At 34.3% G+C, this 25,357-nt stretch overlaps 1 protein-coding gene across 2 annotated transcripts in view; it reads right to left on the bottom strand.

The window, feature by feature from the left end:
• Positions 1-411: 411 nt before the first annotated feature.
• The window catches only part of CALCRL (calcitonin receptor like receptor), a 128,115-nt gene continuing 103,169 nt past the window's right edge, over positions 412-25,357 (bottom strand). For both annotated transcript variants that reach the window (XM_086371391.1, XM_086371387.1), the window contains 7 exons: positions 18,853-18,979; positions 15,632-15,785; positions 11,980-12,040; positions 11,830-11,896; positions 7,577-7,795; positions 7,379-7,420; positions 412-3,782 (listed from right to left, as the gene is read on the bottom strand). In XM_086371391.1, the coding sequence (XP_086227517.1) occupies positions 3,567-3,782; positions 7,379-7,420; positions 7,577-7,795; positions 11,830-11,896; positions 11,980-12,040; positions 15,632-15,785; positions 18,853-18,979 (886 nt within the window). In that variant the 3' untranslated portion in view covers positions 412-3,566. The remainder of the gene's footprint in view (positions 3,783-7,378; positions 7,421-7,576; positions 7,796-11,829; positions 11,897-11,979; positions 12,041-15,631; positions 15,786-18,852; positions 18,980-25,357) is intronic.

The raw sequence follows: 25,357 nt of genomic DNA on the forward strand, positions 1-25,357 counted from the left end.
ATTTATAATAGCATTATTCATAATAGCCAAAAAATCAGAAAAACACAAATGTCCATCAACAGACAGATGAATAAACAAAATTTGGTAAATCCATACAATTTAATAATTCAGGCAAAGAAAGGAATGTAATGATGAGACAATTTAAAACATGATGAACCTTGAAAAAATTACAGATGAAAGCAGTCAGTCACAAAACACCATATTCCATATAATTCCATTCATGGGAAAGTCCAGAATAGGGAAGTCTACTGAGAAAGAAAATAGGTTTGTGTTCTTAGGGCTCAGGTGACAGCAGGGACGGGATGTTAGAGGTGATGGCAAAGGACAGGTGGTGAACTCCTGAGGTCATGAAAATGTACTAAAACTGACTGTGGCCACAACACTAATATAATACACGAAGGACACTGGAAATGAGTGAACTGTACACTTAATTAGTTTAGAGAAAGAACTTTAGAGAAATAGTTCTTTAGAGAAAGGAGACAAATCTCTGCATTTTCTTATCCCTGGGCATCTTTTCCTTTCTTTCAGTCTTAGAAGGAATTTGCATACATTGCAGTTTATTTAGAATTTTCTAGCTTACAAAACAAATTGCTTTATAGAATGATTTATAGCATTATGAAAGACTTCAAAGAGGGTGACTGAGATATACTCATCAATTGTAAGTGTTTCAGTGGTTGCTATAAAGAATTAAAAATCATTATAATTTAAATTATTCAGCACTGCAATAAGCATGAATGAAAATCAACTTTAGCTCATACCTTTAATATTTTCATACAATCAAAATATAGAGATATACATTAAGTAGGCATAACATGAGTTAATTGAAAAGAATATCTTGGGTATGTTTTAGAAATAAAAGAAATGATAGTTTTTATTAGCATATTAAAACCAAGTGAAAATTAAAATAAGTTCACATTGTAAAAAAGTTATCAAGCAATAAATACAGCACTACAGCTACCACTACTATGTACATTGAATTACATTAGAACAAACACTAAATGCCAGAATGTATATTCTATGAATAAACACACTAAATAAATTTAGAATTTAAAAAAATGACAGACCAGAATTTTTAAACAATTAAAATGACTTTTGCAAGTACTTGCAGAAAAGTAGCAGATTTACATTTTAAAAGTTAGAAATTCCCCAGTAAGCTTTTAGATACCAAAGCAGTTTGTTTTTAAAAATTATATGTTTTCCTTTTTCTTCATGAGTAAAATACAAAGGAGATCTTAATTATTAGTACTTCAGCTTTAGAGAAGTCTAATATTTAAAAATGTTACTTCCAAAAATATGTGGGTACAAAACTAACACTCATTAATCATGGACTGTCTACGCCTAAAGGTGGTACAATAGATAAATCCTGGCCAAAAAGGAAATCTGATCTAAACTGAATATGATAAAAGCACAGTAAAAATACTTGAAAGTCACAATGTATTTTTAATATGATGCTTGTGGATAATTTGACATTTTCTATTGTCATTTATGGTTGAGACTTGATAGTTTGTCTGGTAGAATGCTGAAACATATAGACAGTGCCAGCAAAGGACTTGAATCTGTGTCTTTGAATAATAGCTAAAAGTAAGTTTATTTAAAGGAATTATATAATTTAGCATTAGAAAGACCAGAACAGCCTGCATATCTTTTTATGACAACTTATTTTGAAATCCATAAATCTGAGACTAACAATACAGCTTTTACCTGTGTATAGGTAAATCATAAATCTATTGATCAGTCCTTTTAATAAGTGAATTCTTATTAATTTAGATGATTTTCCTGGACAACTTCAGAGGGCTTCTGAACTTACCATTTATTTACAGCTTAAGAAAAAACCTGTGATGACTAAGTCATTAGTCTACTCTATTTTAAGCAGATTGACACACCACACACAAAAAAGAAAAATAATGAATTCTCCTGCCAAAATTGACTTATGAATTTCAAAAATTTCAGTGGAAAATGACATTAGGGAAAATGAATCCCATTTAAATATCACTTTAATTCATTAGGGAAGATTTTTTCCATCTTAATTTCATTATTCCATAAATGTTGCAATACTGTATTGTATTATCATATATACTATCTCTATTAAAATATTAAAACATTGTATATGATATGTATTTGTCTAGTTTTAAAAAATAGCCTGGAGTATTTCCAAAACTATATATCATCTTATAGTAAGTCAGAAAAGTAATATTTTTAATGGGATAAAAACCAAAAGAGTAACAAACAGGCATTTGTTACAGAAGTCATTTAAATTTTCTGGATTAGAATGAAAATTCATCGTCAAAATAAAAGGAAAAATATGTCAAACATACCTATTATTAAGATTTGAATCACCAAAGCAAAAATATTCAATAAAACAATGGCCTTGAGGGATATTTAAATAAATATTTTATATCTTATCATAGATATTTCTCAAACCTAGTTCTCAAACTTCTGATGCTGACATCTGGTTGTCTTTAAAATATTTAACAAATATAGAATTCCAGATTCTATTTTATTATAAAATTAGCCCAGAGACAGTATCAGATATTAGCATGCACACTTTGTTACATTAAGCATTTGTTTTTAAAAATTATGTAGATTGTATATATTTGAGGCTATAAAATAGAATGAAAGAGTATTTACAAGCTCATTTTTCACAATTTTTTACAAACTTTTGAGGAAATAATAAACCCTTCATTGATTTCCTTCATGTAAAATAATTGCTAATTTGTCCATATAGTAGAAATGGAAGGGGCAAGGTTTCTATTTACAGGTACATGGACATGAATTCCTTCCCATATGTGTACTAATATAGGAAAGTAGTTGACAACATGTTTTGTAGTATCAACCAAGATGTCTCCCTAATAATACCAAAGCAGGATTGCATGTCATATATATTATTCATCAAGTCTTAAAAATGCATATGACAAAGGGTATAACTGTGATGAATCAGCAAATAAGTAGCCAACAGCAATTCTGCTCAATATTTTTCCTGGGGAGGAAACAGTAAGCAAAGAGGAATAATTAATTATCAGGTTCACTTTAAAAAATAAAAACAAAAGAGCTAGAACATTTTCTGGGTAAAAAATCAACTGCAGCAATGAACTTGGGGAAAAGATTTTAAAATCAAATGAAAGGTCATTTTCCCTCCAACTCTATAAGCCTTCACTAGGCCTCTTTAGGCAATAGGAGTGGAACTGTGCCCGCCGTGTCTGTGAACTTTTATAACTATTTGTGGATTTATGCAGTAGTGTCCTGGAGGTGGCTCAAACCAACCTACAGGAATAGAATGTGCTCATCTTTACCCAGTTCCACATGCAGTGATGTTAAGTTGATAGCTGGAAATCAGTCATGGTGGGAGTATTTACAACCTAAAAACTGGAAAAAATCATAGATCAAGACAATTTTCCCCCATGGAGCTAGTGCGAAACATTTATCAACACCCTACTGAATTCATGAGCGTTTTCTTTGTCACCTTCAAATAATTCATCTAATACTGAAGTCTTGTGGTTGTAAAGTCATGGATCCAAATCCTTGAGTTAGGAGTGGCAAAAAATAGTTCAGCAGTATACCCTCTATTATCAATCGTATAACTTTTCGGGTTTTATGACCACGTTTTCAGTATCGTGGATGCTTTTTCCATTTAAGTGTTCACTTAGACAGTCGTGACTGTAACCTGTACCATCGCTGATTGTTGAAACCGTGTAAGATGCACTACGGAGAGTATCTGAGTGGGAAAAGTTGTTTCCAAATTGGATTTTATATTGATTCCAGTTTCTTCTCAGAATTGCTTGAACCTATAAAACAGAAAGAAACAGAAAGGGCAAGAGCAGTTAATTAAATCAAACGAAGATAATATGTCTAATAGTACAACAAAATTAATTATATACAAAAGCTTTTCTTTAAAAAAAATCACTGATATTAATGGGTAAATAATATTGCTTTCTTTTCTTAATTAAAATATGAAATTGAGTAAACCATCTTTATATTAGGAAATGATTGTAATTACTTTGTTCTTTAGTACAGACTACAGAAAGATTCATATTTTACTTTCTATGCTTTCTCTTTGAAGCTAAAATGCACATGAATGTCTAGCTGTTAAGTAATTAATCCCCATTCTCACAAGCTGGCATGAGCAACATTTAGTTCTGTATCAACATTTTATTAAAAGAATGAGATAACTGGAGATGAGAAAAGAGATAAAAGAAAAAGAAGTTAGGGATACAGGAAATATAATAAATCATCATCAACAACATCAGTAGCACTCACTTTATTAAGTGATTACCATATGACAGATATGTAGCTTAATAGCTACATTCTGGGGAAAAAAATAAAAGAAGAACAGAGTTTTTAATCCTCATGTAGCTTTTCACCCAGCGGGAAGAACATGTTGAATGGAAAATTACAAATGGGATGAGCATTTAAAAAAAAATAGGAATTTGCATGTGAAAAAAAAAATATTAGGAATGTCATCACTCCACTTTTTTTGTATTTAGATCCCTCTCTTCTAAATGTGAAGTTTAATTACTCTTCCTTCTGTTTGGTGCTAGGGACCAGAGCCAGGTAGGCCGCATACAGTTCCTTTGGCCATGTGTGCTAAGTCACTTCAGTTGTGTCTGACTCTTTTGTGACTGTACGGACCATAGCCCTCCAGGCTCCTCTGTCCATGGAATTCTCCAGGCAAAAATACTGAAGTGGGTTGCCATGCCTCCTCCAGGGGATCTTCCCAGACACAGGGATGGAACTTGCGTCTCTTATGTCTCCTGCGTTGGCAGGCGTATTTTTTTTTTTACTACTAGCGCCACCTGGGAAGCCCATATAATGACTTTGGTGTTAATTTAACATAAGACACAGATGATTTTCTTTATATTGAGTCAGTAAGCATAAACGAGAATATTCAAGCACACCTCCAGCTCCAACATCTGTACATTTCCATGTCTGATGAGGGCCCTCCCAATGACCAGAGTCCCTAGTGTATGCTAATGGTGCACATTTTTTTGATTGAGTGGACTTGAGATGAAAGCAAGCTGAGGACTTGTCAAGCCACATTATTTAACTAGTGACAAATGCAAATAAGAATATTTTGGCTGAGAAATAAAAATAAAATGTGAGAATAAAAACGTAAATAGAGATGTTAAGACAAAGACAAGCTGTTTGACCTAATGTGGAAAGCAAGAAGGAAATTAAGCCTGAGCAAGTGATTTTTTTTCTTTTTTTTAAATATAAATTTATTTATTTTAATTGGAGGCTAATTACTTTACAATATCGTATTGGTTTTGCCAAATGATTTTAAGAAGTATATGACATAGTTGGAACCACACAAAATGAATTTGACAGCATGCCTTGTGTTAAGAGAAAGGGAAAAACTAGAGGCAAAGAGACAAAAAAAGAAGGGTTATAGTATTTCTTAAGATGAGAAATGAATCATACACAAGCAGGTATTATATCTAGAGATGAAGAAAGGGGGACAGATATTGGAGATGTTGTGGGGAGCTAAAGGATTTGGTAACAACTTGGCTCAAAAATTTTATATTATTATAATTTTCTAATGCCAACATTTTCAGACATGGCAAAATATCAAGGCCTGTGTCTCTATTGCTTACGTAGATAAAGTGCAGTTAGAGAGTTATGCATTAGTTTAAATATTCCCTGAGCACTCTTTCTAAATATAAAGGTCAATTTGAGATTTGATTCCAATATGAGTAATGAACCCCTTTATATATATATTTTTATAAATGAGTGATTTGACAGACCTAATAAGGAATCTTTAATGTACTATCTATGGAGCATGGTGCTAAAAACTTTATAGTTCTAGTTTACATTTATCCCTCTGAGATTTGTGTTAGGAGCTTGCTTTTATATCCTTTGAATAGAAATACACACTGGGACTCCTTGGGGTTCAGAGTATTTCCCATGATGTTACAGCCAGGAGCAAAGTGGCATCTTTGGGTTTAAACGCACTATTATGTCAGTGCCTTTATTCTACACTGCCTTCCATCACTAAATATTTTACTAATGATTATGATTTGTACTTAAAAAAATGTCCATTATAAAAATAAAATTCGCTCCTGCAGATGCAAAGGTATATCTTTCTTAGTTCATACATGTTTTATGTCATACTGTAGTTTTCTTACCTATATTTAATTGTAAAATCCTATATAGGCAGAAATTGGATTGTCTAATTCAGTTTATATAATAATAAATTTATAGTTACACAATAAATACTATTTGAATTTTATTATCAAAACAATGTATCTATTCTTCCTAATTGCATTTTCTGTCTCTACTTCTTACTTCAGAAAAAGTCACCCTTGTCCTCTACACAGCAGAAGAATCATGAAGAGACCACTTAAATACGTTTGATACTTCTATATGCCATTATAAATAAATATATATGTATAATAAAATCTATATTTAAAATTAAGAAATAAAATATGAAATTATGTGCTAAGTAAAGTATCACATAAACAAGAGAAAAATATTTTATAGTTTTTCATGACATGTACATGATTTCTGACATTGATTAGTTGCATAGAAATGATTCCTATAAAGTTATGTTAACTGGTTCCATGTATTGCCAGTCTGAAGCTTTGTGATAAGTTTCACAGTTACAAGTGTGTAAGTCTTATCATTTGCTGTCTGAATTTCTAAACTTTGCTGAATTTTGCCAAGCTCCTCCAATAGGTTAACACTGTCAAGTAGATTAAAAACATATAAAGAGCTAAAGCAATATAGCCCAAACCACTGAGCTATACAGTTCTATTCACATGCATAAGAAATGTGGTACCAATTTCTAAAGTGCCTGAAACTTTCCAATTAGGAAAGCCTTGGATAAAAATCCTGAAATATCTCAGATCACATTGCCATGTTATGAATTGGAGACCTCGATTATGTTTCCTAATCTGCTGCCACTCTTCTGTGCATAACTGGGTTTAAATTTTTAGAAATCTTTTTTATTCGACATAAAAATGTTTCCAAAGACCACAGTGTGGACAAGGCCAACAGAGAAAGAGGGAAAATTAAAATGAGGCAATTTTATTTCCCATTAGAGTGTATGTTCGATGAAGATAAGGATAGTCTAACACTGCCTAGGGCCAAGTCCAGAGTTAGTAGGATTAGTTCAAAAGGTAAGTTGAAAGACTAGATGAATAACAGTCATTGACAGAATATTTTAAAGTGAGTCTGAATTTGCCCTAACCTCAACTCTAATTTGCCCTGAACTTTTGGGAAGAAGAATTGCATATATTCAAAGAGCCTCTACGCTTCTTTTTTCTGACAGAGATGGAATTTGAAATACTTATTCCTAGGGGATTTATAATTCTGTCTCTTTTTTAAAGGAAAAAAATGGATTACAAACACAAAATGATAAAAGGAATAAAATCAGTCACCATACCTCTCCATTAAAGAAGCAGAAAATTGTAGATACCAAGAGACCCTGTAAAAGAAAAATAGAATTATCTGATTCCAAATAGAAAAGGTACATTTTTTGGTAATCGATTTGCTGTATAGGTAGTCAAAAATGAAGCCAACGCTACATGTAAATTTACATCCGAACATCACAAGGTGCCTTCCTGATGCAAGAACACCATACCTGATAGTGCATGAGGATGTTTATGATGTAATCATATATCTCTTCTGCAATCTTTCCTTCAGGTCGCCATGGAATCAGCACAAATTCAATGCCAAGCAACGGCACCAGGATAAGCGTAGCTCTCACAGCTTTCATGTACAGATTGGATTCTGCTTGGTGAGTAACTTTTAACTTGGTGATAAGAACACGTACAATATTTAATAGGAAAAAAAGATTCACCTAAAAGAAAATAAAATGGCATATGGAAATTATTTCATATTAAGAATCTTTACTGAAGAATCACTGATTTTATAAATCTTAGAATATTTTCAGTACACAAGAATATGTTCTATTGAAAAGAATACTTGCTTAAATATTAATTTTTATTTCTGCTGTTGAATTTTTCTTTTATTTTTTTCTCCAGCTTTACTGACACATAATTGACACTATTTAAGTTTAGGTTGCATAGCATAATGATTTAATCTCACATATATTGTGAAATGATAACCACAATACATTAAGCTAATGTTAACCATCTCATACAGATACCAAAAAAGTATATATGCATGTATATATATATACATTTCCTTATGCTGAGAACTTTTACAATTTATTCTCAGCAATTTACATATATATCATACAGTGGTGATAACAATAATCATCATGCTGTACATTACATTCCTTGTTCTCCTTTATCTTATACCTGGGAGTTTGTGCCTTTTGACCATCTTCATCCAATTCCTCCATCCCTAACCCCTAAGGGCAACTGCAAATATGATCTCTTTTTTTCTATGAGCTTGTCTATTTGTTTAGATTCCACATGTAAGTGAGATCATACAGTATCTGTCTTTCTCTGTCTAACTTATTTCACTTGGTGTAATGCCCTCAAGTTTCATTCATGTTGTCTCCAGTGTCAGGATTTTCTCATTTTTTGTGGCTAAATACTAATGTGTGTGTTTGTGTGTGTGTGTGTGTGTGTGTGTGTGTATCCTTCTTAGGTTGTTTCCATGTCTTAGCTATTGTGGATAATGCTGCGATGAGCATGGGGTACAGATATTAATATATTTATTAATATGTTTTTGTTACCTTTAGATATTGGAATTGTGATTTATTAATTTAAAAAGTACATCAATTTTAATGGACTTATATCTTAAAAAACAAAATTATGGTGGTGTTATTGTGGACCACATTCAATTGAGTAACATCGGATTGTTTTGTTTAGTTTATTTTCTTATGCAATATTTTAAAATCCTGCTATGATTAAGAAAACCAAAACTTTGAATATTTTAATCCCAAAGAAAGGAAACAATTGTTTGTAACAAAGGCTAATTATTTTAAGTCTCTACTCTGTATTAGTGTCCAAACGAGGTACTTTCCAAATACGTGTGTGTGCGCTAAGTTGCTTTAGTCTTGTCTAACTCTTTGTGACCCCATGGACTCTAGCCTGCCAGGCTCCTTGGTTCATGGAATTTTCCAGGGAAGAATAATGGAATGGTTGCCATGTCTTCCTCCAGAAGATCTTCCTGACCCAGGGATCAAACTGTGTCTCATGTCTCCTCCATTTGTAGGTGGGTTCTTTACCCCTAGGGCTACCTGGGAAGCCCATCCAAATATGTATTATATCACAATAGCCATTTTCATATTTTTAGTTTTTCCTTCCTGTGTTATTTGTGTGTAACAAAAATCATCCCAACTCCCCATCATAGTACTATAATCTTCTTCATCCTTACGAAGAGGCTGAATCACATACTTAAACTAGTTGATATTCAACCTAGATCATCCTAGGGTTAAAAAAAATTTGGCACCCAGCAGAACTTTTTGTTAATTACTTTCTGTGATTTTTAAAGTCCTATGAATTAACAACTTTCCCGAAGAGAAAATGTTCCCTTTGAAAGGGAGACATAAAACTTCAAAAATATAGTGTTCAGGAAATGAGCAGAGTTCTACAGAAATATATTTCTCTCTCTCTCACTCTTTGGCTGAATTATACTTTCTTTCTTATCTTCACCCATGCCAATATCTGTTATTTTGTCTATTTCCTCTATGCCCATTCCTTATGCCTTCCATAGAACTACAGATGTTAGCCCCAGAAAAGCCGCTTAGGGGTCTTTTTCTAAAATGCTGTTCTCTTTCCTTTTTTCCCACCCTGACTTTTAGCATCTGTGCTTTGTTTAATAATCTAAAATTTTCAAACTGCATACTAATAAGCAATTTGTATCTTATATACTTCTATTAATTGGAAAAATAATGATAGTATCTCAGCTAATATAGAAAGCAATGGACAAATAACATACATTTGCTGATTTGAGGCATGTATTATGAAAATAACTGGGCATAAAAATATTCCACTACTATTCTTTTAGAGAATTCAATGGAGCATATGTTTCAAAAATAAACAGCTAACTATAGTCCTGATGGAAACATATCTATGAAAAGAAACATGGTTACAGACATAGGAATGTCTCTGTTAAAGACAAAAGCCACATAAGCCACTTCAACAGGTGTAAAAATGAAATGTGATGAACCAACACATCAGCTGCTATTCCACGTATCCTACTGTATTCCCTCCCAGGGCATTCATTATTATTTTAAAACTTTTGACTAAGTGGAAATTACTACCAACCCATAGAAGAAGAGTATAATACCATTTTATCTGTTTATAAATTTAGAATATTTTATAATCCTAATATACAAAAATCACAATTATAAAAATCAGTATAAATGTTGCAATTTAGATGCCCATTATAAGAAAACTTCTAAATGCAAAGTGCTTCTCCAAAATGCAAGTCTGATTTAAAATGTAAAACTAGAAATGAGAATGTCCTCCTGATTTTCTGTAAATACTTCCACTTATTTTAAATACAAATAGAGAAAAAATTGTGAAGTTTAGATGAATTACATCTGAATCTCATTTATCTTAGAGAAAAACTAAGTAAGTAAAAAAAGAAGAAATATATTAACTCCAACACCCATAAAGCTTACGTAGGTGGTAGGTACCATGGGACATTTTTCACACCATGATACCACCTAGGGTCACAGCAGGAAGCCTGAGCTCAGTGGCGACAGGATTCCTGAAAGTACTCCCCTACTAGATTAGCCAGCAATCACTTACTATGCACTGAAGTGAGCTAAACGTTTCTCACTAAACACAAATTAAATGCATCCTCCCTTAATTTCCCCTTAGCAAGATCTCAAAAGTGCTGTAGCCATTCAATTACCACCCTGCTCAAGGGGAAATGTGGCAGAGGACGTCTGAGTGGAAAGAAACTGATTGTGGTTGAAATATTTTATTTATAAAAATTGTGCAAAAAACATGTGACCATATAAACAATCGCTAGAGCACCTCCCAAGACTTTGGAATTGCCCAGTGGGAAGACCTAGAGCTTAAACAAAGGCAGAACATTTTATCCTGGCAGGAAAAAAAAGGGCTCCTAATCTTTTGTCAGGCCAAAAAAAAACAGAAAAAGGGTTATGTACATAATGTGGATTTTCACTTCCTTTCTTACTGAGCAGCTAGATGGGCTATTATCCTAATTACACCACGTTCTCTTTCCTCCCAGAGTTGATGTGGACAAGCTCTTTCAAGAACTGTGCTAATTGCTGTTACATTTCTCACTTGTTAAGTGCATTTATTATTTCCTTAACCTTCTGATTTAGAGTTTTGATTGCCACCCACACTCACTAGATCCCTCCTCTGCCCTCCTGTGTTGTGCTCGGCACCCTGGAGGCTCTGAGGCAGCTCTGAGGACCACTTCATCACCAGACTTTCTTGCCCTCAGACTTTTGCTGCATTTGGCCAATGGGAGGAACCAGGAGATCAGAGCATAGGCAGAGAGAGAAGTTTGAGTGTTTCTTTCTCCTTTTTCCCTGTTAGGCTGTGGTTTTGGCAGTAGCTGCATTCCTCTACCCAAGGCCACACTTCCTTCTGGGCCAGCCCTCCTCACATTCACCCAACCCAAGGAACACTGTTCTGTCCTCTCCTCTTCTCTTCAAGTCTAGCCATGATAATAGCATCCCACTGTTGGCCCCTGCTACCTCACCATCCTTGTGAATTAGTTCCTTTACTCTTTTTGCCATCACTTCAAATAAGTCCTCCAGTTATTTAAAAAAAAAAAAACTCAAATAAACCAACACCTTCATTAAACCCTCTTCAATCAAACACTGTGAGTATGCTATGTCCACTGAAATCCTAAAGGATACCATAGGCTAGATGTTTCAAGAAATAAAGTTGCGCTATGAACAATGATGGGAAAAGGAGCATTTTAATTACATACCAATAAAGCAGCACAAATTGGGCCATGGATAATGTAGAGGAGTTGTGTATCAGAACTGATCCAGCAGCTAGGGGAAAAAGCAGGGAAATTAGGTTGAATATTTTCATTCTACTTACTTCCAATCGAAATAAAAAAGAGAGATTATCTTACTTGTCATTGTAATATAATCTTCTGGCAACAGCGTGAATACAAGCAGGAATCAATGGAAATCCTGTAAATGTCAAACAGAAAATAAATAGGCAACTTTCTCTATAGATGGAATTCCTAAAATATATTATGAACCTTGGAACTCAGAGATATTCTAGGAGCAAAAATAACTGGCCATTATATGCTTATCAAGTAAGTATTATCTGTCTAGTTGAACAGTAAATTTGGTAAAGTATTATGTATCTATATTTTCAAGTATTTGTGTGTATAGTTTATTCTAATATGAGTCATTATGAATCAGTGGACTCCAGAGCCTAAGTTCATAAATGTGCTGCCTATTCTCAGAAGCTTAGAAGAAATTCAGAATCCACACATTTTCTGTAAGATGGAATTAGACAATATTTTGTAGATAATCAGATGTGGGAAGAAGTTGACACTGACTATGTGAAGAAAAAAGGAGAGAGATGGTTTATATATCAGAAATTTTGCATGCTCTTAGCATTCTAAATTAGATATTTCAAAGATAAAATGAGGATAGCTTTTATAAAGGCAACCTGGATACACTAATAGCCTATATACATGGGCTTCCAGGAGGTGCAGGGTAAAGAATCCACCTGCCAACGCAGGAGACACAAGAGATGAGGATTTGGTCCTGGGTTGGCAGATCCCCTGGAGGAGGAAATGACAACTCACTTCGGTATTCTTGCCTGGGAAATCCCACGAACAGAGGAGCCTGGGGGCTACAGTCCAAGGGGTTGCAAAGAGTTGCATACAAATGAACATACACACATACACACATGCAGGTAACTGAGCAAAAATTGCACTGACTTGGGAAACATATATCTGATATTTTTACTATCAAAATATCAATCAATAGAAATAAAATTTATTTCAGTGAAAAAATAAAGATGGTGTGTTTATCAGTTCAGTTCAGTTCAGTCGCTCAGTCATGTCCGACTCTTTGCCACCCCATGAATCGCAGCATGCCATGCCTCCCTGTCCATCACCAACTCCCGGAGTTCACTCAGACTCAAGTCCATCAAGTCAGTGATGCCATCCAGCCATCTCATCCTCTGTCGTCCCCTTCTCCTCCTGCCCCAAATCCCTCCCAGCATCAGAGTCTTTTCCAATGAGTCAACTCTTCGCATGAGGTGGCCAAAGTATTGGAGTTTCAGCCTCAGCATCAGTCCTTCCAATGAACACCCAAGACTGATCTCCTTATGATGGACTGGTTGGATATCTTGCAGTCCAAGGGACTCTCAAGAGTCTTCTCCAACACCGAGGTTCAAAAGCATCAATTCTTTGGTGCTCAGCTTTCTTCACAGTCCAACTCTCACATCCATACATGACCACGGGAAAAACGATAGCCTTGACTAGACGGACCTTTGTTGGCAAAGTAATGTCTCTGCTTTTCAATATGTTACTAGGTTGGTAATAACTTTCCTTTCAAGGAGTAAGCATCTTTTAATTTCATGGCTGCAACCATCATCTGCAGTGATTTTGGAGCCCAAAAAAGTAGTCTGCCACTGTTTCCACTGTTTCCCCGTCTATTTCCCATGAAGTGATGGGACCAGATGCCATGATCTTCGTTTTCTGAATGTTGAGCTTTAAGCCAACTTTTTCACTCTCCTCTTTCACTTTCATCAAGAGGCTTTTGAGTTCCTCTTCACTTTCTGCCATAAGGGTGGTGTCATCTGCATATCTGAGGTTATTGATATTTCTCCCGGCAATCTTGATTCCAGCTTGTGCTTCATCCAGCCCAGTGTTTCTCATGATGTACTCTGCATATAAGTTAAATAAGCAGGGTGACAATATACAGCCTTGACATACTCCTTTTCCTATTTGGAACCAGTCTGTTGTTCCATGTCCAGTTCTAACTGTTGCTTCCTGATCTGCATATAGGTTTCTCAAGAGGCAGGTCAGGTGGTCTGGTATTCCCATCTCTTCCAGAATTTTCCACAGTTTATTGTAATCCACACAGTCAAAGGCTTTGGCATACTCAATAAAGCAGAAATAGATGTTCTTTTGGAACTCTTGCTTTTTTGATGATCCAGCGGATGTTGGCAATTTGATCTCTGGTTCCTCTGCCTTTTCTAAAAGCAGTTTGAACATCTGGAAATTCACAGTTCACGTATTGCTGAAGCCTGGCTTGGAGAATTTTGAGCATTACTTTACTAGCGTGTGAGATGAGTGTAACTGTGCGGTAGTTTGAGCATTCTTTGGCATTGCCTTTCTTTGGGATTGGAATGAAAACTGACCTTTTCCAGTCCTGTGGCCACTGCTGAGTTTTCCAAATTTGCTGGCATATTGAGTGCAGCACTTTCAAAGCATCATCTTTTAGGATATGAAATAGCTCAACTGGAATTCCATCACCTCCACTAGCTTTGTTCGTAGTGATGCTCTCTAAGGCCCACTTGACTTCACATTCCAGGATGTCTGGCTCTAGGTGAGTGATAACACCATCGTGATTATCTGGGTCGTGAAGATCTTTTTTGGACAGTTCTTCTGTGTATTTTTGCCATCTCTTCTTAAATATCTTCTGCTTCTGTTAGGTCCATACCATTTCTGTCCTTTATCAGGCCCATCTTTGCATGAAATGTTCCCTTGTATCTTTAATTTTCTTGAAGAGATCTCTAGTCTTTCCCATTCTGTTGTTTTCCTCTATTTCTTTGCATTGATCACTGAGGAAGGCTTTCTTATCTCTCCTTGCTATTCTTTGGAATATATCTCTGCATTCAAATGAGAATATCTTTTCTTTTCTCCTTTGCTTTTCACTTCTTTTCTTTTCACAGCTATTTGTAAGGCCTCCTCAGACAGCCATTTTGCTTTTTTGCTTTTCTTTTCCATGGGGATGGTCTTTATCCCTGTCTCCTGTACAATGTCATGAACCTCCGTCCATAGTTCATCAGGCACTCTATCTATCAAATCTAGTCCCTTAAATCTATTTCTCACTTCCACTGTATAATCATAAGGGATTTGATATTTATGGTACCTCTATATCTCTACTTCTATTATCTGATTGGGTAAATAGATAGATGGATAGATATATAAATATAATTTCAGTTTTGTTTCTGGAAACTAGTTCTATTGCATTCTTTTTAATATTTTATGTTTCTCTTTATTCCAGTTATTTAAGAAATATGCCAAAAATGTATTATTTTTTGCTTTGTGAATAATAACACGTCAGATGATTGTGTGGAAAAAGACTTTTTTGGCTGTCAATTCAATTACTGAATCCTCTATTCTTAAAATGATAATTTTTTTTAAAGAAGCCTTTTCATAATGGAAGTTCAAAGCTAGTTAAGACCAATGCCCTCATTTTGTACATGAGGAAAAAGGAAATTCAGAATAGTGCAAAGACTAGATCCTTTCATTTATAATTCTATTGTTTTAGTCACTACATAGTCAGCCAAAACATACACTGGAATATTAAATAGAAAAAAAATACCTGTATCATTAATTGTCCTGTAGTTACTGAAAACAGTGAGTCAGTGGTACTTTAAATATTTTAATTTACAGCAATAAGCAAAGGTTAATCAGTTGATATTGTTTTAAAAATGATTAATCATAAGTATATTTTTATTTCAAAGGAACTCTGCATCCTTCAAAAGCTTTTTTAAAAGATGGATCAGTAGATATGCATAATGGCACGTACCCCAGCCAAGAAAATAATACCACATCAAGTGCTGCTTCTCTGCAAATACAGCCACTACAACAAGCGTGTGTAGGTAAATGCCTTCACAAAGCATCCAAAAGTAGTTACAGCCCATCAGGTAGAGATGGATGAACTGGGACACTTTACAGCTAACCTGTGAGGGGAAAAGAAAGTCATATATACGTTATACACACATACACACACATACACACATATGTATATGTCTGTGTTTTTTAGCTGTGCCACACACCTTGGGAGATCCTAGGTCCCTGACCAGGGATGGAATCTGGGCCCAAGCAGTGGAAACACAGGCATAACCCCTGGACCACCAAGGGAGTCCCAGAAGGCAATCAATATTTAGTTGTTTATAAATGAACATGTAAAGCAATATTCTAGTTTAGTTTAGTTGTACAGAAACACAGACTTTTCTCTCCTCTACACCAGATTTTTCCCACTAATGATTCAGATTTGTAAAGGCCAGTCTTCATTCCTATCTAATGGTGCCTCCTTAAAGGATTTAGCCACTGACTCCAGAGATTGATGATACATCTCCCAGGAAATATGCAAATTCCAAATTTACTACATTTAGTGGATGTGTATTTTCTTAATATTGTTCTAGCTATTGTGTAATTACAAGTAAAAAAGTTTACCCATGAATGACTTTATGTCTATTTTAACTATGTCATCATGAACTCCTTGATTGTTACATTCTATTGGAAAACTTGTAATAATGATATTCATAATTTTAAAAGCATTCATGAAAAGTGCCAAATACTTGAGGAAGCCCTGCATGCTACCAGTGTGTATGCTTATTAAATAATATCTACTTAACCCATTCTTTTTTTTTTAATTTAAATACAGGATTTGAGGATTTCATGTAGGTAAAAGAAGGAAACGCTATGCTTTTCCCTTCTCTTTTCCTGAGGTCTTCACTTTCTTTTTTTTTTTTTTTTTACTCTTAAAGAGACAGGAAGAGATGTTTAAATATTGCATAAAGAAAACATAAAGGAGTAAAAGATATTATTTACTCCGTCAACAAGAGGAATACATTTAAAGCTCTCCCAGAAATACACAGCCAGTTACTACCATCAACTCCGATTTTCAGACTGGATCTCAAATAGTGTGTATTATCATTGTTTTTAGAATAAGAAGCTTTTTGCACTGAAAGGAAAACTGGAAATTAGATGCAGTAGAAAATAAATAGTAGATTATCATAGAATACTAGTAATAACATTAGTTAGTGCATTGAGCTGGCTTAAAAATATTTTTGTGTGTATTATTTTATGTAATCCCCAAAGTAATTCTGCGAGGCATGCTTTACATCACTAGTCACACATTTTATAGACAAAAAACTGAGTATTGAAGAAGTTAAATTATTTGCTAATATTCATACATCAATCAAAAACTACAAAAACATCAATCAAAGCTACACTTTGAACACAATTTTGTTTTCTCGATCAAATGTTATACCTTCTGACGGAGGATAATTAAAAAACTATTCTTTTATTAAATACATCTGCAATATGTAAATGTTCTCTCAAAAATATAGCTGAGTTATTTAACTACATACCTAGAAATAATAAGCCTCATATATAAAATTTTATTTGTATAGTTTTTAGATACACGTATCTAATTGGGACAATTCCCAGGTGGCTCAGTGGTAAAGAATCTGCCTCCCAATGCAGGAGACATGGGTTCAATCCCTGGGTCAGGAAGATCCCCTGGTGAAAGAAAGGACAACCCACTCCAGTATTCTTGCCTGGGATATCACATGGACAGAGGAGCTTGGCTGGCTACAGTCCATGGGGTCTCAAAGAGTCAGTCAGGAGTGAACCCACAGAACATACAATTGGGCTTCCAATTCCTGATTTCATTAAAAAATTAATCTACAAACTATTACGATAAAAAAGCGTGCTGCAGAAAAACATTTTTATGACAGAACTGGAGTTATAAACAGATAATAAATTTTCCAAGAATATATTAAAAGTAACTACATTACATTTTGCAACTTATGTGTTAAACAGAACATCCTTGTATATAAGCATAATATTTAGAGTCTCTTTCTCTGAAGCTTTATGACAAAACTCTGAATCTCCTTGCTCTAGAGAAATGCACTCTAAAATGGCAGGATATTCGCCAATTTTTTTGTTTTGCTAATTATACTCCAGTGTTTTCTCACCCAGTGACTTTAGAGTGGAACATATACAAGATTAAGCAATCCGGATGCACATGTGCAAATAATGCAGGGAATTTTAGAATTTGCAAGTCACCCTAAAAGCACACATAAAACACATATGAGAAGATTGGTTATTGGCTCATCGTGTGAAAATTCCTTCCCTTCCTTCATTTCAAAAACTAGATAACTTAATCTTTAAAAAACTACTTTATGTATGCATATATACATATGCATACAAATCTACATCCAAAACTGTAGTATAGATGCTACAAATATTATAAAAGCAGGCAATTAAAAAACTCAAATTTATGATTGCTATTTATGCAGATATTTTAATTTAAATATAGCTTAAATGCCCATGGAGTTTTGCAGAAAATGTATATCTTTATATAAGTAAACGTCAGGTTATGTTTTTAAAATATAGTTTTTATGTTATGATAGTTTCTGTGCTTATTTTGTATGTCTTTTGATACTTATCATAAAACCTGTGCTTCCAAAGCGATTGTAGGGAACAGTTTATAAGGCTTGCTGAGGCTATTAGGATTGCGTAGAGTATTTTAAAACTTTTATGTTGGTAAAATTTAACATTATACACATATAAGTCATTTCTCCCCTGGTTTTATCAACTCTTTTAAATCAGCCTGATATCAAGCATATAATTTCCATTTTCCATTTTCATGTCCTGTCTTTTTCTAACTAGAGTTAGTTGCTTTGATTGATTTTTTTAAATGTGATTGAGTAAATATTATGTCCCACCAGCAGCAAGATTCTAACCATAAAATGAGGTGAAAACATGCAACGTATCGATAACTGAAACAAAGTATTTTTCCTTTTGCTGTTCAATATTTATACCTTGGGGAATATTGAGATACATTTACTTTTCTCAATTGGAATATAGCTACATATACATACTCTTTATGTGTCAGACATAAACTATGCATATATTAGTACTTAAACGTATACATATACATGTATGAACCCCTGCTCCCTACCTCTCCTATTTCTTCCCCATTAACCCCCGGAACTTAGACCTTATTTTACTTACAGGATTTGTGGCCACTAAGGCCTGGTTGTTGGCCACTGCAGTGAGATGAATGATGGTTATGACAGAATTACAAACGAAAGAGAAGAACAAATTTTTGTGCAAGGTAATCCTTTGGCAACTTAGGCTCCTAAAAGGCAAGAGAAAGCAAAGTGTGTTGACGTCATAAAATGTTTCTACATTTTGTGTTAACAATCATTCAAATGAGATACATTCACAATTCATAGCAGCTGCTCCAAATTTGGAAGGAGTATTTTTTTTCCTCAAGATTTACTCATCTTAAAATCTTAATTAGGGAAAACCTAAAATTGCTTAAAACATAGAGACACATGAGTTGGTTCAGTACAGGTAGACATATATAAGGACAGGAAATTTGTACAAGGCCTCTACATAAATTTCTTCCCTTAATCTCTCATCATGATTAATATTCTAATTCATTCTGAAGATGTAGAAACTCATATTTAGTGTAGGTAACTGATCAAAAATCATGCAGCTAATTAATTTGAAACTTTGAATTTGTCATCAAACCTCACATAGATAAGGCTCTTTTCATTATGCCACATAGGCAGTTCTATTTATATAGTCTTTTTATGGTTATTTATGGTTCTGTTTGTATACCTCCTGTATGGTAGCAGTGATTATGTAGACCAATCATGAGAAAAATAACATTGTATTTAGAAGAGACGAGTTTTTGCCATACATTGACATGAATCAGTCACAGGTATACATGTGTCTCCCCATCCTGAACCCCAAACCAGCACAATATTATAAAGTAATTAGCTTCAACTAAGACAAATAAATTTAAAATAAAAAAAGAAGAAATGAGTTGATAAAAATATAGATTTAGCAACCAATGAGATTAGGTCAGCTTTACCGATTTTTTTTTAATTGGCCTAGCCATAGGTAAGACATAAAAAAGATTACCTCCTTTTACTGCAAGTTCTCATGTGTAAAACAAAATTTAAAAACTGGCTAGATGGAGTTCATATAGAAATAGATTTCAGGAGCAGACGTCATTAATGACAAGTACTGCTGCTCTTTAGCTTGAATTCACATCTGCTCTATAAGCTTGTATATGGCTGCCTTACCTATGATCAAATACCATCTAAGTACTACCTCTTTTATGAAGGATTATTATGGGTAAAGTTTTAAAATAATAGACAAGATTCCACTAGAAACTGAATACTTAATATCAAAACAGAGCATATATGTAGGAAGACATGAGAAATTATTTCATTAGAAAGACTTAAAGCTCATTTTCATTTTTATACAATTATGCAATTAAGATGATCAACCTAGATAATCCACCCTATATAACTCAAGCCAATGACTTCTACTTTGGAAACTTTAAGAAGGTTTTAACTATCACTTTATATTAAATAGACTGTGTTCCCAGGATATTATAGTTAGGCTGAGATGCCAAGGTTCTTTTCTATATTTTAAAATGCAAAATTTAAGCTATATTGTCTCTGAAATCTCTTGCAGCTATAAGTTTATGATCCTATGTATCATTCTAGTAATTTAAAGGATTTGAAAGTAAATCCAATCCAAATCAAGATTTATGGAATTTCAATGCATGCCTTTCACAGAAGTGAGTGCTCTCAGGGAAACTTCTCTGAAAGGTTTCATAAACAAGATGGCCCACAGATCAATCACTGTGTGTGAGACAGTCACAGACCTACAACTGTGGAGTCCGTCTGGAGTCCATCAAAACAGAAGCAGCTGAGCGCTGCTGGTGTTTGCATATTAGAGAGTCCTTAATTTGACTTGACTTTGCAATGCACGATAGTAGTGGGAAGCAGACAGGGATCAAGGAACAGTGTAAAAATGATACTCTAAAGAGAAGAACACTCTTTGAAAGCTAAGGAGTGGCATGAGTCCTGCTATTTCAGTGAAGACATCACTGGGGCAAAGACGGCTCTATTCTTGAGAAAAATGCCACAGCAGTGACGAGTGTTTTGTGTTCAGTGAGAGTGAAGAGAATTGATGAATATGAGGAGAAGTCTAACAAAAATATTCTTTTCAAATCATTTATGCACATTATGTGTAGTTTACTTCTCTTAATTTAGAACTCTTCTATGCTGAAAATTATGAACACAAAGAATTTGTCCACATGGTCTTATTTTTAAATGCCTGTCTTGAGTTTACCCTGTGTCTATGGAATACCAACTATTATTTAGGGAAAGACTGCTTACCCATGCAAATATAAAATGCCCGTGCTCTTTTTTAGTAACAGAATTTAGATAACTCAGCTACCATCATGGGAAAAAAATGTTTTCCTTAACTGGGTTGTTTTGCCCTTTTCTGCTGAACACACTTATATCCAGGCCATTGGTTAAGATATATATATATATATATATAAACAAAATTTCATAGTTTTCAAATTATGACCAAAAGAGTAGGAGGGTTTGCTTAGACAGCATCAGAAATATTTTTTTTAGGAACTAAATTGGAATGAATGAAAACAAACATTAAAAAAGGTTTTCAAAAATAGCTATTCATGATAGAAGTAGGAGCTGAAAGATATGAGCTGAGGAACATAAAGCAAACAGCATTTATAACTGTTGATGTTTATAGCATTCACATGTGAAAAGTGAAAGTAATAAAATAAAATGCCAACTGCAGTTAGTTGGAAAACAAATTTAATTTTTCATGTGTTCATTTAAATTTCCTTCTTTTCTCTATGATAGTTTGTATTTCTGTTTCTCTGAGAATTCCCACTTTGCTAATGACTCTACTACCTCAATCTAGCTTGAAAGTTAAAAAGTTTAAAATGAGCTGCTGGTATCTATTCTTGTTTAAAATTGTGATTATTGTGAATACAGACCAAAAAAAAAAAACATGTTTCTTATTCTTTTACTATGTGATAAAAGAATATACCGCATTTCCCTCTAGACCCATAGGGGGCTTCCCCAACGGCTCAGCAGTAAAGAATTCATCTGTACTGCAGGAGACTCAGGAGACATGGCTTCAGTCCCTGGGTTGGGAAGATCTCCTGGAGGAACGCATGGCAACCCACTCCAGTATTCTTGCCTGGAGAATCCCATGGACAGAGGAGACTAGTGGGCTACAGTCCATAGAGTCTCAAAGTGTCAGACACAACTGAGTGACTAAGCACAATACCATAGTATGGGAAAAATTTTGAAATGATAGAATGAAACTCTGCTGTAAATGAATTATTGAAATCAAAGCCAAATACTTGAGAGGACACATGAAATCATTTCAATAGACACGTAAAGCTTACTTTGAATGTTTTACAAAATTATGTTAATAATATGGTCAACATGATAACCTGCCATATATAACTCAAACCATATACTTCTGTTTTAGAAATCCTGATATTCTATTTACTCTCTGTATTGTTGTTACATAGTGAACCATTGCCAAATCATTTTCAGTTTGTTTTGTATAAAATATGCCCTACTATCCATAACATTAGCCTATAGCTTTGGTTTCTTCTATTTCTTCCTCCAGGTTCTGTGCAACTTAAATGTAGACAAATGCTATCTGACATGATTTATATCAATGTCTAGTAGTAAAAATGGTTCACATTTTTCTAGTGATGCATACTATTTTCTTTTAAAATCATTCATTAATACATATACATACATTAGGCCAAATAAAATCAACTTGAAAATAAAAACCAAAATACGTATTTGGCAAAATAGTTGGGTATTTTTTCAAATGCTAACCTGCAACCAATATAACGTATTCCAAATTTTTAAATGTGATTATTTAACTCTTTTTATCTCTCTCTCTCTATATATATATATAAAGTGTTTATATATATATATATATATATATATATAAAACTGGCTTAGAGATTGTTTTATGAAAATCTCTGCTGCTTTCTTTAAATGTTATCCTAGTATAACCACAGAATAGAAAATGTGGTTTGTGGGTCTGGATTGTTTCCATTTCATATTCTTTACATATAATTATTTCAGAACACTACTTCAATATGCACTTTTGACAGAGTTATATGCACTAAGTTATATGCACATATGCACTAAGCAGAGTTATAGAGGCAGTTGGCATAAGTGTGTCAACAAATCCATTATACACCATGTGTAATGGAACCATGCCTTTCAATGCTCTCTTGGATCAACTAGAAGCAGGTAACATCAAGTCAGAGTGGCTTTTGAAGCCTGACCTGAGATTAAATCTGGACTGTGCCACCTACTGAAAGTGTGACTTTGGACAAGTCATTTAAAATCCATAATCTTCTGTTTCTGTTTCTTTTCCTTTTCTATAATATAGAATAACAATAGCACTACATAGGATTGATTGGAAGGTTAAATGAGTTAAATCATGTCTAGTGCTTAGTATAATATCTAACCTATAGTGAATATTCCAAGTTAGGTTAACTATTATTTTTAACATAGGTTTTCATATGGCTAATTTTAATTAAATTCTCTAATAGTTTTCTCTCACAAATAATAAAACAGCATCATTTTGTTTGAGAAACATAAAACTACCCATGTTTTAAGTAATGCAATAAAATGGTGTATTTTCACCTTTTTATTAAAAACACAAGAATTTAGCATCAGAAAAACAATTTCCATGTGACAAAGGGCAATGGGTCAAGCAACCTAAATTTTCTTCCTTAGGAATTTTATCCTTGCTAGCATTGTCTGCAAATTACCACTTTCCTTATGATGCTGACCCCAGGTATCATGCTGTTCTATAGTCAAAGTTATTGTTGTCACAGTATGAACAAAATACTTGCCTTTGTTTCCCATTTTGTGTGTGTGTGTGTGTGTGGTTTCTTTTTGATTGTTTTTTAATCTCAGTTTTATTTATTTATTTATTTAACTGTACAATATTGTATTGGTTTTGCCATACATTGACTTGAATCCGCCATGAGTGTACATGTGTTCCCCATCCTGAACCTCCCTCCCACCTCCCTCCCCATCCCATCCTTCTGGGTCCTACCAGTGCACTAGCCTCGAGCACCCTGTATCATGCATCGAACCTGGACTGGCAATTTGTTTCACATGTGATAATTTACATGTTTCAATGCCATTCTCCCGTATCATCCCACCCTCGTCCTTTCCTACAGAGTCCAAAAGACTGTTCAATACATCTGTGTCTCTTTTTCTGTCTTGCATAAAGGGTTATCGTTACCATCTTTCTAAATTCCATATATATGCATTAGTATACTGTATTGGTGTTTTTCTTTCTGGCTTACTTCACTCTGTATAATAGGCTCCAGTTTCATCCACCTCATTAGAACTGATTCAAATGTATTTCTTTTTAATGGCTGAGTAATATTCCATTGTGTATATGTACCACAGCGTTCTTGGTTTTATGAGATAGAAATTTCCAAACTACTGTACTCAGTGCTAATCCTGAGCAGAACTATTCATGGAAGAAGAAAATACAAGCAATGAAAGAATCGCCCACTCTACGGTGTACTGCTTCTTTATGCTAATTTATCTAATTTAATTTCCCAAATGCTCAGCTTTTCCCACAAGAAAACACAAACCATGTATCTGAAAGGAAAGCCTGTGCCGATCAAAATAGTGCCAAAAACAACAGGAAGAAAGCAATAAATATATGCAAAGAATAAGCAGTATGGCTACTTTTTGTCTATTGTATACAGAACCTTGAGTTGATGGAATTACTTGGTTATATATGACACAAAGTAGACATAACCGCTAGCATTAACTCTCTTTGGAGGCTGCTGGTGATCCATTTGGCCAGATTTAGAAAGAGTCCAAGAGTGTTTCAACCAAGGTGCCCAATGAAGTCCTGCTAGAGAGGTCTCCATCACGGGCCCTCCTCCCATGCCTTTCAAGATTGTTCATTTAGTGTTACATGTAAGTACAGGCTGCATAAGGAATAGACATGCTCATTTTATGTAGCCAAATAGTTTGTTCTGAAGTGCCCCAGTGTAAATGGACTTCCTGGTCTCCTAGTGGGCAGAGAATTAGAGAAGAAATAGTCTGGCCTTCTAAATGCCTGTGATTCTTGCACAATCTCCTGCCCCTCAAAACAAAAAAACAAGCAAAACCGAAAAAGACCCAAAAAACTGCAAAAATAAAAATCAAACCAAAAACAACTCTTTTAGAGATAAAACTCATAATAACAGCAGACATCATAATATAGGAGCCTTTACAATATTCCAGTCACAGAGATGAGTACTTTACATTCATTATCTAATTTAACAATCCCTTGAAAATATCATTATCCCTTAATAAAATTAAGGTAAGTTGCTCCAGGTCACAATCTTATTGAGTCTCTTAATATTCATTTAGTTATTTACAACTATTTTTGATGCATAAAATATATTTTTTGTGCACAGTTTCTAGATAACCAGGGAAGCAGTTGTGAACAATATAGAGCAAGATCCTGATCTCCTGTTACTCATGGGACAGCGGAGGGTAAATGGGTATACATACATTCAGTTCAGTTCAGTCACTCAGTCGTGTCTGACTCTTTGCGAACCCGTGAAAAGCAGCATGCCAGGTCTCCCTACCCATCACCAACTCCCCGAGTCCACCCA

This window comes from Bos grunniens, chromosome 2 (genome assembly GCF_055505025.1).
Source record: "Bos grunniens cultivar Pamir isolate PY7600 chromosome 2, Bosgru_T2T1.0, whole genome shotgun sequence".
Taxonomy (NCBI): domain Eukaryota; kingdom Metazoa; phylum Chordata; class Mammalia; order Artiodactyla; family Bovidae; genus Bos; species Bos grunniens.